The following is a 15127-nucleotide window of genomic DNA, read 5'->3' as shown; positions in this document are numbered from 1 at the left end:
TTGTGGGGGGGACGACTTACCAGGGGTAAGCCATGGGGTACGGGCCTCTGGCACGGAGTCTGTCCCTGTTGCTCAGAAGGGAAGGGGGGAAAGGAGTAGAACATTAGTAATTGGGGACTCAATAGTCAGGGGCACAGATAGGAGATTTTGTGGGAGCGAGAGAGACTCACGTTTGGTATGTTGCCTCCCAGGTGCAAGGGTACGTGATGTCTCGGATCGTGTTTTCCGGGTCCTTAAGGGGGAGGGGGAGCAGCCCCAAGTCATAGTCCACATTGGCACTAACGACATAGGTAGGAAAGGGGACAAGGATGTCAGGCAGGCCTTTAGGGAGCTAGGATGGAAGCTCAGAGCGAGAACAAACAGAGTTGTTATCTCTGGGTTGTTGCCCGTGCCACGTGATAGTGAGATGAGGAATAGGGAGAGAGAGCAATTAAACACGTGGCTACAGGGATGGTGCAGGCGGGAGGGATTCAGATTTCTGGATAACTGGGGCTCTTTCTGGGGAAGGTGGGACCTCTATAGACAGGATGGTCTACATCTGAACCTGAGGGGCACCAATATCCTGGGGGGGAGATTTGTTAGTACTCTTTGGGGGGGTTTAAACTAATTCAGCAGGGGCATGGGAACCTGGATTGTAGTTTTGGGGTGCGAGAGATTGAGAGTAGAGAGGTCAGGAGCACAGTTTTGACTTTGCAGGAGGGCGGCAGTGTTCAGGTCTGTGGTTTGAAGTGTGTCTATTTCAATGCCAGGAGTATACGAAATAAGGTAGGGGAACTGGCAGCATGGGTTGGTACCTGGGACTTCGATGTTGTGGCCATTTCAGAAACATGGATAGAGCAGGGACAGGAATGGTTGTTGCAGGTTCCGGGGTTTAGGTGCTTTAGTAAGGTCAGAGAAGGGGGCAAAAGAGGGGGAGGTGTGGCGCTGCTAGTCAAGGACAGTATTACGGTGGTAGAAAGGATGCAAGATGGGGACTCTTCTTCCGAGGTAGTATGGGCTGAGGTTAGAAACAGAAAAGGAGAGGTCACCCTGTTGGGAGTTTTCTATAGGCCACCTAATAGTTCTAGAGATGTAGAGGAAAGGATGGCGAAGATGATTCTGGAAAAGAGCGAAAGTAACAGGGTAGTTGTTATGGGAGACTTTAACTTTCCTAATATTGACTGGAAAAGATATAGTTCGAGTACATTGGATGGGTCGTTCTTTGTACAATGTGTGCAGGAGGGTTTTCTGACACAATATGTTGACAGGCCAACAAGAGGTGAGGCCACTTTGGATTTGGTTTTGGGTAATGAACCAGGCCAGGTGTTAGATCTGGAGGTAGGTGAACACTTTGGAGACAGTGACCACAATTCGGTGACCTTTACGTTAGTGATGGAAAGGGATAAGTATACCCCGCAGAGCAAGAGTTATAGCTGGGGGAAGGGCAATTATGATGCCATTAGACATGACTTAGGATGTGTTGGTTGGAGAAGTAGGCTGCAAGGGTTGGGCACACTGGATATGTGGAGCTTGTTCAAGGAACAGCTATTGCATGTTCTTGATAAGTACGTACCAGTCAGGCAGGGAGGAAGGGGTCGAGCGAGGGAACCGTGGTTTACCAAAGAAGTGGAATCTCTTGTTAAGAGGAAGAAGGAGGCCTATGTGAAGATGAGGCGTGAAGTTTCAGTTGGGGCGCTTGATAGTTACAAGGAAGCGAGGAAGGATCTAAAGAGAGAGCTGAGACGAGCAAGGAGGGGACATGAGAAGTCTTTGGCAGGTAGGATCAAGGAAAACCCAAAAGCTTTCTATAGGTATGTCAGGAATAAAAGAATGACTAGGGTAAGAGTAGGGCCAGTCAAGGACAGTGGTGGGAAGTTGTGTGTGGAGGCTGAGGAGATAAGCGAGATACTAAATGAATACTTTTCGTCAGTATTCACTCAAGAAAAAGATAATATTGTGGAGGAGAATGCTGAGACCCAGGCTATTAGAATAGATGGCATTGAGGTGCGTAGGGAAGAGGTGTTGGCAATTCTGGACAAGGTGAAAATAGATAAGTCCCCGGGGCCGGATGGGATTTATCCTAGGATTCTCTGGGAAGCCAGGGAAGAGATTGCTGAGCCTTTGGCTTTGATTTTTAGGTCATCATTGGCTACAGGAATAGTGCCAGAGGACTGGAGGATAGCAAATGTGGTCCCTTTGTTCAAGAAGGGGAGTAGAGATAACCCCGGTAACTATAGGCCGGTGAGCCTAACGTCTGTGGTGGGTAAAGTCTTGGAGAGGATTATAAAAGATACGATTTATAATCATCTAGATAGGAATAATATGATTAGGGATAGTCAGCATGGTTTTGTGAAGGGTAGGTCATGCCTCACAAACCTTATCGAGTTCTTTGAGAAGGTGACTGAACAGGTAGACGAGGGTAGAGCAGTTGATGTGGTGTATATGGATTTCAGTAAAGCGTTTGATAAGGTTCCCCACGGTCGGCTATTGCAGAAAATACGGAGGCTGGGGATTGAGGGTGATTTAGAGATGTGGATCAGAAATTGGCTAGTTGAAAGAAGACAGAGAGTGGTAGTTGATGGGAAATGTTCAGAATGGAGTGCAGTTACGAGTGGCGTACCACAAGGATCTGTTCTGGGGCCGTTGCTGTTTGTCATTTTTATAAATGACCTAGAGGAGGGCGCAGAAGGATGGGTGAGTAAATTTGCAGACGACACTAAAGTCGGTGGAGTTGTAGACAGTGCGGAAGGATGTTGCAGGTTACAGAGGGACATAGATAAGCTGCAGAGCTGGGCTGAGAGGTGGCAAATGGAGTTTAATGTGGAGAAGTGTGAGGTGATTCACTTTGGAAAGAATAACAGGAATGCGGAATATTTGGCTAATGGTAAAATTCTTGGTAGTGTGGATGAGCAGAGGGATCTCGGTGTCCATGTACATAGATCCCTGAAAGTTGCCACCCAGGTTGATAGGGTTGTGAAGGTGGCCTATGGTGTGTTGGCCTTTATTGGTAGAGGGATTGAGTTCCGGAGCCATGAGGTCATGATGCAGCTGTACCAAACTCTGGTACGGCCGCATTTGGAGTATTGCGTACAGTTCTGGTCGCCTCATTATAGGAAGGACGTGGAAGCTTTGGAACGGGTGCAGAGGAGATTTACCAGGATGTTGCCTGGTATGGAGGGAAAATCTTATGAGGAAAGGCTGATGGACTTGAGGTTGTTTTCGTTAGAGAGAAGAAGGTTAAGAGGTGACTTAATAGAGGCATACAAAATGATCAGAGGGTTAGATAGGGTGGACAGCGAGAGCCTTCTCCCGCGGATGGAGGTGGCTAGCACGAGGGGACATAGCCTTAAATTGAGGGGTAATAGATATAGGACAGAGGTCAGAGGTGGGTTTTTTAGGCAAAGAGTGGTGAGGCCGTGGAATGCCCTACCTGCAACAGTAGTGAACTCGCCAACATTGAGGGCATTTAAAAATTTATTGGACAAGCATATGGATGATAAGGGCATAGTGTAGGTTAGATGGCCTTTAGTTTTTTTTTCCATGTCGGTGCAACATCGAGGGCCGAAGGGCCTGTACTGCGCTGTATCGTTCTATGTTCTATGTTCTATGGAGGAGGAGGCTCCACAAATATCCCCATCCTCATTGAGGAGGAGCCCAGCACATATGTGCGAAAGACCAGGCTGAGTTATTTGCAACAATCTTCAGCCAGAAATGCCGAGTGGATGATCCATTTCGATCTCCTCCAGAGGTCCCCAGCATCACAGATGTCAGTCTTCAGCCAATACGATTCACTCCACGTGACATCAAGAAGCGATTGAAGACACTGGATCCTGATAATTTCCGGCAATAGTGCTGAAGACTTGTGCTCCAGAACCTGCCGCACCCCTAGCCAAGCTGTTCCAGTACAGCTACAACACTGGCATCTACCCGGCAATGTGGAAAATTGCCCAGGTGTGGCCTGTACACACGAAAGAGGACAAATCCAACCCAGCCAATTACCGCCCTAATGGTCTACTCTCCTCATCAGCTAAGTGATGAAAGGAGTCATCAACAGTGCTATCAAGCGGCACTTGCTCAGCAATAAACTGCTTATGGACTCAGTTTTGGTTCTGCCAGGGTCATTTAGCTTCTGACTTCATTACAGCCTTGGTTCAAATAAGAAAAAAAGAGCTGAATGCCAGACGTGAGGTGAGAGTGACTGCCCTTGACATCAAAGAGCAGGGGGGAAACTCTCCGCTGGTTAGTGTCATACCTGGCACAAGGAAGATGGTTGTTGTGGTTGGAGGTCAATCATCTCAGCTGCAGGATATCACTGCAGGAGTTCCTCAGGGTAGTGTCCTCGTCCCAACCATCTTCAGCTGCTTAACCAATGACCTGCCTTTCATCATAAGGTCAGATAATGAACCAGTCCATGTCCAAATACACCAAGACCTGGACAATATCCAGGCTTGGGCTGACAAGTGGCAAGTTACATTTGCGTCACACACAAGTGCCAGGCAATGGCCATCTCCTGGAGGAGAGGGTCTAACCAATTCCCCATGACATTCAACGGTATTGCCATCGCTGAATCCCCCACGATCAACATTCTGGGGGTTACCATTGATCAGAAACTGAACTGGATTAGCCGCAATACACTGGCTACCAGGGCAGGTCAAAGGCTGAGAATCCTACGGTGAGTAACTCACCTCCTGACCCCCCCAAAGCCTGTCCACCATCTACATGGCACAAGTCAGGAGTGTAATGGAATACTCTCCACATGCTGGATGAGTGCAGCTCCAATGACACTCCAGAATCTTGACGCCATCCAGGACAACACGGCATGCTTGATTGCTCCTCCTTCCACAAATATTTAAACCCTCCACCACCATCGGAACAGTGGCAGCCTTGTGTAGCATCTACAAGATGCACTGCAGTAACTCACCAAGGTTCCTTAGACAACACCTAAACCCACAACCACTACCATCTAGAAGAACAAGGGCAGCAGATACCTGGGAACCTCACCACATGGAGGTTCCCCTCCAAGTCACTCACCACCCTGACTTGGAAATATATTGCCGTTCCTTCACTGTCGTTGGGGCAACTTTCTGGAATTCCCTCCCTGACAGCATAGTGGGTGTATCTACACCTGAAAGACTGCAGCGGTTCAAGAAGGCAACCTTCTGAAGGGCAACTCGGGATGGGCAATAAATGCTGGCCTAACCAGCGATGCCCACATCCAGTAAATGATTTTTTTTTTAAATTAAAAATTGAAATCTAAAGTCCAGGAGATGAAAACCAAGATCAGCAGAGACTTATAGAAATTGGGACTTTTTATGGAGCTTCTCAGGAGCACGGATGATATTCCCTATGAGCAAGGATGGAGGAAAAGCAAGTGAGGCAGCGTTTAAGGAGATATCTCACCATCTATTTTCTGTCCACAGTGAATATAGATCTAAGTGAGGAGAAACTTATTGCATAAGGATCTTCAGCCATAATCATCTGTCCACACTGTGACTGTGAAGTTAATGACAACACTAAACTTTCATGGTAACCGCTCATGTCAGACAGCCTCGGTGGGTCTCTATAATATCAGTCAGGGTGTAGTGGTGACATGTATTTAGCAAGTGACTGACTCCCTTTACAGGAGAGCTGGGGACATTGGTATCGGCAAGATAGGTCCGCCTAGTTTTACTGGTTTCCTCCAGGACCAGTTTGTCGCAGCTGATAACCACATTTCTTTGCAAGGCGCCGTAGGAGCAGCGGCCATTACTGGGACTTCAGCAGGCTCAAGGAGGCCCAGAGTGACAGTAAGTGGAATTGAGGTTCGCCAGGACCAGACAGGCAGACCCTACCCCAGTTGGGGGATGCGGTCGGGGGGGAGTCAATCGCAAGGGTATGGATGGCTTTCAGTGGGGGTAGCTCTTGCCATTAGTGGGGGCTTTTTGGGCCCACAGGGTGACTGATCAGGATAGCACAGCATCTCTTCAAGCCTACAGGGTGGCCACCAGTTCTTACCTGACTATGGAGGGGCAGGGGTCTCCCTCAAGTGGGGAGGTGCTCATCCACTACTGATGAAATACCAGCTTCAATAGGAACAGGCCCTTAATTGGCCATTAAATTGCCAGTTAAGGGCCTCTACTGACCTAACCGAGGGTAGCCCATACACCACCTACCCTGCAGCTGGTAAATTGTCATCAATGGTAGGAATTTGATGAGCACCACAACTCTCCCCATTCCCACTGTTATCCCACCCAATTCCACACTAGACCGAACCACAGAGTAAGTAATTCATGCCTCCATGCTAAAGGCACCTTCTTCTTCTATCTTCATGTATTTCCTCTAATTATTTTCAGGCATGGCTTGCTGAGGTAGAAGGTCGCTTGCCAGTCAAGACTGATCCGCCACGACGACCGAGTGAGATGCCCGAGTTGCCGAGCACTGCTGTAAACAATTGTGCACAAGACCGAGAGAGGTACGGTATGGCTACTAATTGCAATGATGATTTTGAGAGTAAAATATAGGATGAGAAATAAAGATTAAATTGACAGAGATCAAATTTCGAAAAATGATGGTGCGTTTTTCATGGAAGATTAAAGTTTGAACCTGTCTGTAAGCCGAAAATTTTGGAACAGACAGGTTGGATGAAACAACATTTAGACTGAAGTAAATCTGCCTTCTTGTCACATTCCTCTATCGCTACTTTCTGTATGACTATATCTGGTTATGCCCCACACCCATGTTTGCCATGTGCATCAATGACTGTTTCCCGAATTCACAAATCTGTTAACCATTGTGTGAAATAGTTCTCTATGAATTCCGCACTTAGTCCCATTTGATGACTTGAAGTTGTATATAATATAACTTAAACTGAGATAAATTATTTGGATTAGAGAGTTCAGGATGACATGTTCTTCAGTTAATACGATGCAAGTTACTGCCAATAGTTTAAAAACTAATTTCAAATGTGTCAGATTTTAAGGCTCCCTGCTGCCCTTATGAATTTAATTTTAGTTACTTTCTGTCAGAGCTATTTTACAAGGTGTAGCAATCATTCACAAACAGTATGACCTCCATAGAGGTATCTGTTAATGTCGTACCCTTGAAAATTGCCAACATGACACAAACGTTAGATGAGTTGAATAAATGAGTAACTGTGATAAACTCTCCTATTTTCCACCCTTTTTCTCTTCGGCACTCGCTTCTAATTTTAATGTTTTAGGTACAATAGCAGACTTCCCATTCCTTATCAAAGTGGCAGTCTTACACATAAAAGACTAGACAATGATTGTCAGCTGGCTATTTGATCATGTCCTCACTTAAAGTTCAGATGCATGCATACTTCCCAGCAAGTGTAGGGTCATAATGGAAATTCTCTCCCTGTGACCACCATAATGTTCTTTTTAACTATTTACTAATTGAGCTTTTCGGCATTTTCACAAGCAATAAAGAATCATAGAATGGGTATAGCATACAAGGAGGTTCTTTGTGTTCATGGTGGCTCTCTGCAAGAATAATTCAGCCAGCCCCACCCCTTTGCGCTTTCTGCACAGCCCTGCAATTTTGTTCTCTTTGGGTGATCATCCGATTTCCTTTTGAGTCTCAGTTGAATCTGCCGCCACCACACTATTATGCAATATGTTTAGTACCTGGAATGCATTGCCTAAAAAAAGTATTTCCCCATGTCATCTTCGGTTGCTTTGCTAATGACCTTAAATTGGTCCTCTGGTTCTCAGCTCCTACCCCAGTGAAATAGTTTCCCCCAATTTTCTTTGTCTAGGCTCCCCATTATTTTGAACACCTCTTTCAAATCTCCTCTCAGTCCTCTCTTAGGAGAACACCGGCTTCTCCGATCTATCCATGTAACTGTAAGTCCCCCATCCTAGAACCATACTCGTAAATCTTTCCCACGCACTCTCCAGTGCCTTTACTTCCTAAGATGTGCTGCCCAGAATTGAACTCAATACACCGGTTGAGGCCAAACTAGTGTTTTGTAAAAGTTCACCATGGCTTCTTGCTGTTGTACTCTGTTTCTATTATAAAGCACCACTTTATCAACCTGCCCTGCACCTTCAACAATTTGTGCACACATATATCCCAAGGTCCCACTACTTCTGCATCCATTTAAGAATTGTATTTTTTTTTTCATATTGTCTCTCATTATTTCTGTATGTCTCACTTCTCACTTACCTGCATTTCATCTGCCACATTCCCTCCTATTCTACCAGTCTGCCTGTCCACTTGAGGTCTATCACATGCCTCTTGCAATAATTCAGCTTTTGTGTAATTGCACATTTTGGAATTATGCCCTCCACACCCAAGTCAACGTAGATCAAGAAAAGCAGAGGTCTTGTACTGATCTCCGGAGGTCTTGTACTGCTCTCCAGGAACACCAGCACATACCTTCCTCCATTCTGACAAGCCACCGTTCACCACTACTCTCCATCTCCTGTCACTGAGCCAACTTTTTATCCTGTCACTGTCTCAACAGGCTTTGACTTTGTGAACAGACCTGTTATGCGGCATTCAAATGTCTTTTGGAAATCCATCAACCACATTATTTTGTTAACTCATCGAGGAACAATTTACTTTTGACAAATCCATGCTGGCTTTCCTTAATTAATCCGTAATTCTCCAAGTTACCGTTCGTTTTGTTCTGGGTTCAAGGTTTCCCAATACAATGATTATATTGACTGGCCTATGATTACTGGGTTTATTTGTATGCCTTTTTTGAGCAAGGCTATAAGTTCTGCAATTCTCTAGCCCTCTGGCACCGCCCCTGATTTGAATGCAGATTGGAAGGTTGTTGCTCGTATTTCTGTAATTTCTATCTCGACATAGACATAGAATTTACAGTGCAGAAGGAGGCCATTCGGCCCATCGAGACTGAACCGTCCCTTGGAAAGAGCACCCCACTGAAGCCCACACCTCCACCCCATTCCCATAACCCAGCAACCCCACCCAACCCTTTTGGATACTAAGGGCAATTTAGCATGGCCAATCCACCTAACCTGCACGTCTTTGGACTGCATCCCTTGGTCTCCTCAGATGCATCTCATCCAATTCTGGTGACTTAGCAATTCTTAAGTACAGCTATCATTTCTAATATATCCTCTTAATTCCACCTTTCGCCCATACAGCTACTTCCTCCTTCACTATGCCTGAAGCAGCATCTTCTCCCTATTTCAAGGCAGATTTGTTTAGTGCTCCGCCTTCCTCTCTGCCTCCACCTTTTGGTATCGAATTGGCCCCACCACTCCTTTTACGTCCTCATTTTAGTATTTATACATTGTGATCAAAGACTTTAATGTTAGGTGCCAGTCTCTTCTCATGTCCCCTCTTTGCTTTTCTTATTACCTTTTTTCCCCTGTGTATTCTATAGTCAGCCTAGTTCTCACTTATATTGTAAACCTTACATCTGTCATATGCACCTTTTCACTGCTCCATTTTTGTCTGGCTTTGTTCTACCTTTCCCCATTGTGCAAATATATGTCAGTTTAAGCCAATTTTTCTTTTCTTTAAAGGCAGCCCATTGTTCAAATTCAGATTTAACTGCCTATTTTAGATACCAATAGAAATGAAAATGAAATGAAAATCGCTTATTGTCACAAGTAGGCTTCAAATGTAGTTACTGTGAAAAGCCCCTAGTCGCCACATTCTGGCGCCTGAGCTGGCTTTGAAAGCAGACCAAGGCAGGACAGCAGCACGGTTCAATTCCCGTACCAGCCTCCCCTGGGCCAGATCCATTCTCAACTGAAATATGACCCTCAGTTTTTTAGTTCTTTCACAGGATGTTGACTTTGCTGGCTAATACAGCATTTATTGCCCTTGAGAAGGTGGTGCTGAGTCACCTTCTTGAACCACTGTAGTCCATGTGGTGTAGATACATCCACAGTGCTGATAGGGAGGGAGTTCTAAGATTTTGACTTAGTGACAGTGAAGGAACAGCAATATATTTCCAAGTCTGGAAGGTGTCTGGTGTGGAGGGGAACCTGCAGATGGTGCTGTTCCTATGCATATCCTACCCTTGTTCTTCTAGGTGGCAGAGGTCACGGGTTTGGAAGGTGCTGTTGAAGAAGCTTTGGTGAGTTGCTGCAGTGCATCTTATCAATGATACACACACTGCTGCATTGGTGATGGGGAAAGAATATTTATTGTGGTAGATGGGGTGCTAATCAAGCAGGCTGCTTTGTCCTAGAAGTGGAGTTGGACTGTGGTGAGCACAGTATGACGTCTTACAACACCAGGTTAAAGTCCAACAGGTTTGTTTCAAACACTAGCTTTCGGAGCACTGCTCCTTCCTCAGGTGTAGGTGAGGAAGGAGCAGTGCTCCGAAAGCTAGTGTTTGAAACAAACCTGTTGGACTTTAACCTGGTGTTGTAAGACTTCTTATTGTCCTAGAAGGTGTTGAGTTTCTTGACTATTATTGGAGCTCCACTCATCCAGGCAAGGGGAGTGTATTCCATTACACTCCTGACTTGTGCCTTGTTAGACGGTGGACAGACTTTGGGGACTCAGAAGGTGAGTTACTCAAGGCAGAATTCCGTGCTCTATAGTCACAGTATTTATATGGCTGGTCCAGTTCAGTTTCTGCTCAATGCAGCGACATGGTATCACAGTGGTTGGCACTGCTGCCTCATAGCACCAGGGACTCGGGACAATTCCAGCCTTGGGTGACTGTTTATGTGGAGTCTGCCTGTGTCTTCCTGGGTTTCCTCTGGGTGCTCTGGTTCCCTCCCACAGTCCAAAGTGTGCAGGTTGGGTGGGGTTGCAGGCAAAGGGTGGGTGAATGCACCGAGATAGGGTGCTCTGTCAGAGGGTTGGTGCAGACTCGATGGGCCGAATGGTAGCCCCAGGCTGTTGTTAGTGGACAATTCAACCGTGGTAATGCCAATGAATGTTGAGGGTTAGATCCTTTCTTGTTGGAGGTGTCACTGTCTGGCGCTTGTGTGACACAAAATATTACTTGCCGTTTATGTGCTAGGAATGACTCCAACCAGCAGAGAGTTTCCCCTTACTCCCTTTGTTTCTAGTTTTACAAGATCCCTTGATGCTCTCCTCCGTCAAATGATTCCTTAATGTCAATGGCAATCACTTTCACCTCACCTCTTGGGCTCAGCTCTTTTGTCCATTTTTGGACCTTGACTGTAGTGAGGGCAGGAAATGAGTGGTCTTGGTAGAACCCAAACTAAGTATCAGTGAGCAGGTTATTGCTGAGTAAGTGTTGTTTGATAGATGTCGACAACATCTATGCCCCGTGCATAGCCAGTTGTGAGTTGCTTGACCTGTACAAAATCTATCCCATTTAGCACAATGGTAGTGCCAGACAGTATGATGCAGGGTATCCTTATCGTGGGAGATTGGGCCACAAGGTTATAGATTGTGATTGTGTGCAATCCCGGCTCCTCTGGGAAGTTCTGTATCTCCGTTCTGGCAAAATCGCGAACCTGCATGTATCTAAACACAAACCGACCCCTAAGAAATAAATCTTTCAGTGTCTTAATCCAGTTCTCCTCCCATTTCCTAAAATTTCTATCCCACCTCCTGGCTCAAATCTGTGGTTCCCTCGAATAGGCATTTCCCTTGACCCTACCCCCAACCCGAAGTGTTGGCGAAACTGCCTCCAAATTTTAAATGAAGCTATTATTACCGGGCTGTCTTTTGCACTGATGCTGGGCTCCCCAGCTTTGGGCTTGGGGATGTCTGTTAGTTGTTTCAGTTAGTTGTCTATTTGTCCCCTGCCATTCATGACTGGATAAGGCGGAATTGCAGAGCTTAGATCTGATCACTTGGTTGACTATTTCTGTCTATTGCATGCTACTTCTGCTTTTTGGCACGGAAGTATCCTGTGCTGTAATATCACCAGGTTGACAATCGTTTTAAGGTACGCCTGGTGCTGTTTCTGGTATGCTCTCCTGCACTCTTCATTGAATCAGAGTTGATCCCCCAGCTTGATGGTAGCAGTAGACTGGGAGATTGGGCCACAAGATTACAGATTGTGATTGTGTCCAATTCTGCTGCTGCTGATGGCCATCAGTACCCTGTGCATAGCCAGTTGTGAGTTGCTTGACCTGTGCAAAATCTATCCCAATTAGCACAATGGTAGTGCCACATGGTATGATGCAGGGTATCCTTCTTGTGAAGATGGGACTTGGTCTTTGCAAGGACTAAGCGATGGTCACTCCTACCAATACTGTCATGGACATGAGTTTTTTGACAGTGATATTGGTGAGAAGGTAATTTAGGTTTTTCCCTTTTGTTAGTTCCCTCACAACCTGTCACAGATCTAGCCTAGTAGTTAAGACCTTTTGTACACGGTCAGTAGTGGTTCTTCCGCGTCACTCTTCGTGATGGACTTTGAAATCTCATACCCAGAGTGCATTCTGTGCCCTTGTTGCCCTCTTGAAGGGGGGTGGGGATGGGAGGTGTGATAGTGGGGTAGGTGATAAGCAGCAGGAGGTTTCGTTGTCCATGTTTGACCTGATACCATAAGACTTATGGAGTGCGGAGCCGATGTTGAGGACTCCCAGGGCAACTCCCTCCTGACTGTATACCAATTTGCCACCACCTCCGGTGGGTTTGTCTTGTCGATGGGCCAGAACATAACCAGGGATGGTGATAGTGGTGGCTGGGACGTTATCCATAAGGTATAATTCCATAAGTATAACTATGTCAGTTTGTCGCTTGACTAGTATGTGGGACAGCTTTCCCAATATTAGCAGAAGCTCCCAGATGTTAGTAAGGAGGACATTCATGGGTTGATTGGGCTGGGTGAACCATTATTGTTTCTGGTGCTTAGGTTGATACAGATGGTGCATCTGATTTCATTGCATTTAGACTTTGTAACGGTTTGATATAAGTGAGTGACTTAAGCCATTTTGGAGGGTATTTTAATATATAGCCATATAGCCACTGTATATCTTTGTACCTCTTTATAATTGCCTTGCAAATTTGTTTCTCTGTATCTTTCCCATTAGTTGGTAGCCACAGAAATACTTCTGATAACGATATCTCAATTGTTTCCAACCAAATAGATTCCGCCCGTGGCCCCTCATGGGTATCCTTTCTCTGTCCAGCTCTGTAATTAACACCTTAATTAATACTACTACCCTTCCTCCATTTTTCCTTCCTTATCTTTCTTGAGCACATTGTAACCAGTTATGTTTAGTACCCAATTTTACAATCCTTTTGAGCCAGGTCTCCGTTAGTATCACATCATATTTCTTGATGTCTATCTGCATCTACAGCTCACCAACCTTATTTACCACACTGAGAGTTCACAGACATTCACTGTCAACCTAATTTAAAATTCTGCAATTCCCTTTCCTCTGACCCACCCCACGCCTTATTACTTTTTTACTCTAGTGCTATCTCTCTCCAAGTCATTTGTGCACCTGATTTTTCCTTTCTAATATTAAATTCTGGTCCCCATCCCTCTACACATACACACATGCACACACACACAAGACAGACAAACACCGGGGAGAAGAGGGGTGTAAACATAATAATGAAAGGGATAAGAGTCTTTGTTTCAGATGGTTGTTTCCAGCACACATTCCTTCAAATATTCTTCCAGATCAAGATTTCTGTTTCCAGTCTATAATGCTTTTCACTGCAGATTCATTCAGGTATCTGCAGTTGTGGTTAGTACTGCACCCTCACGGCACCGAGGACCTGGTTTCAATCCCAGTCCTGTGTCACTGTCTCTGTGGAGTTTGCACATTCTCCCTCTGTCTGCGTGGGTCTCACTCCCACAACCCAGAAGTAGCACAGGGTAGATGATTGGCCACACTAAATTTTCCCTTAATTGGAAAAAAGAATTGGATACTCTAAATTTATTTTTTAAAGTCTCTGCAGCTTCAGAAACACAGCAGCTCACAGCATTTCTGGAGTAAACATGAGGAAGAGAGAGCAGGTCCTTTTCTCCGTGTGTCCAGGTCTTAACTTGTTGTTGCACTCAGGCAGGATCCAATCACCGCCTGTTACCAGGCAGAATACGGCCATTTGGCCAAATCATTTGCCATCAGCCAACCAATCGAATCAAGTCCCTCCTTATCTCTCGGGTGCCACAAAGTCTGAGTTCCAAAGCTAGCAGTGTTCTCTTTTGTAACTTTTGAATTCTTCAATTTCCACTTCTCAACCTAAAGATATATGTCCATTAAGCATCCATGATCGAAATGGTGACGCCAAAAATAAAGAAAGGGGAAATAAAGGAATCAGCAGGAAGGACCCCTACAATTTGTTCCTTAATAGCTGTGCTATATTTATAGTCATGGTGTGATAAATCAATATTGTATTATGTGACATTGCATTGCTTCAAGGCAACAATTCTTTTTAGCCTGATAAAGCAGTTGCGTGTGCATCTGATTCTGTGTGTTTTGGATAATGCTGTTCTATAGTTACTATGTATATCTTTTTTCTGAGCAGTCCTGATGGTAGTTACACCGAAGAACAAAACCAGGACCCTCAGTCAAAAGTTGCAGCACAGAGCGAATTTGATGATGAGTTTGATGATGAAGAAATACTCGCAGCAATTGGCACATGCAAAGCCATGTATGCTTTTGAAGGTATACTGCAAAGAAAACCGCTCAGAAACCTTTTGGAATTTTATTTTAATCCTGGAGATCCAACAAAATATGCAAAAGAGTGCTAAATGTTTTCCTCCAATTTCCAACACAGTAAATTCCCTGGTCTCCATGCACTTGCTGAGGCTAGGACCCAAATGGAGGTGAAGTGCTGCCCCAAAAGTAGAATGAATCAAATAATTCGCTCCCTCTATCTCGCATGGGTCATTCCCTAAGAGGTGGTTTTCTTTAAGGTAGGTGTGGTAAATTGAAATAATCTAGAGAAAGGGCGAAGGTGAGAATTGGTATTTGTGTTGTGCTTTTGGAGGTGAGGTGGCTCTTGTTTGATTATTTATCTACGATATTTGGCAGCAACGACAGAAGATGTGCAGATTAGGTGGATTGGCCATGCCAAATTGCCCTTAGTGTCCAAAAGGTGGGGTGGAGTTACTGGGTTACGGGAATAGCATGGAGGTGTGGGCTTGGGTAGGGTGCTCTTTCCAAGGGCCGGTGCAGGCTCGATGGGCTGAATGGCCTCCATCTGCACTGTAAATTCTATGATTCTAAGGGATTAATAGCTGCTCTCACTAAGCAGGTTTACTTAAACA

At 45.3% G+C, this 15127-nt stretch overlaps 1 protein-coding gene across 11 annotated transcripts in view; it reads left to right on the top strand.

The window, feature by feature from the left end:
- The window catches only part of LOC119955494 (formin-binding protein 1), a 280892-nt gene that overhangs the window by 238713 nt on the left and 27052 nt on the right, over positions 1-15127 (top strand). For all 11 annotated transcript variants that reach the window (XM_038781726.1, XM_038781734.1, XM_038781730.1 and 8 more), the window contains 2 exons: positions 6312-6430; positions 14383-14522. In XM_038781726.1, the coding sequence (XP_038637654.1) occupies positions 6312-6430; positions 14383-14522 (259 nt within the window). The remainder of the gene's footprint in view (positions 1-6311; positions 6431-14382; positions 14523-15127) is intronic.

Source organism: Scyliorhinus canicula, chromosome 21, assembly GCF_902713615.1.
Source record: "Scyliorhinus canicula chromosome 21, sScyCan1.1, whole genome shotgun sequence".
Classification (NCBI taxonomy): Eukaryota; Metazoa; Chordata; class Chondrichthyes; order Carcharhiniformes; family Scyliorhinidae; genus Scyliorhinus; species Scyliorhinus canicula.
This window is presented reverse-complemented; position numbering and strand designations above follow the sequence as displayed.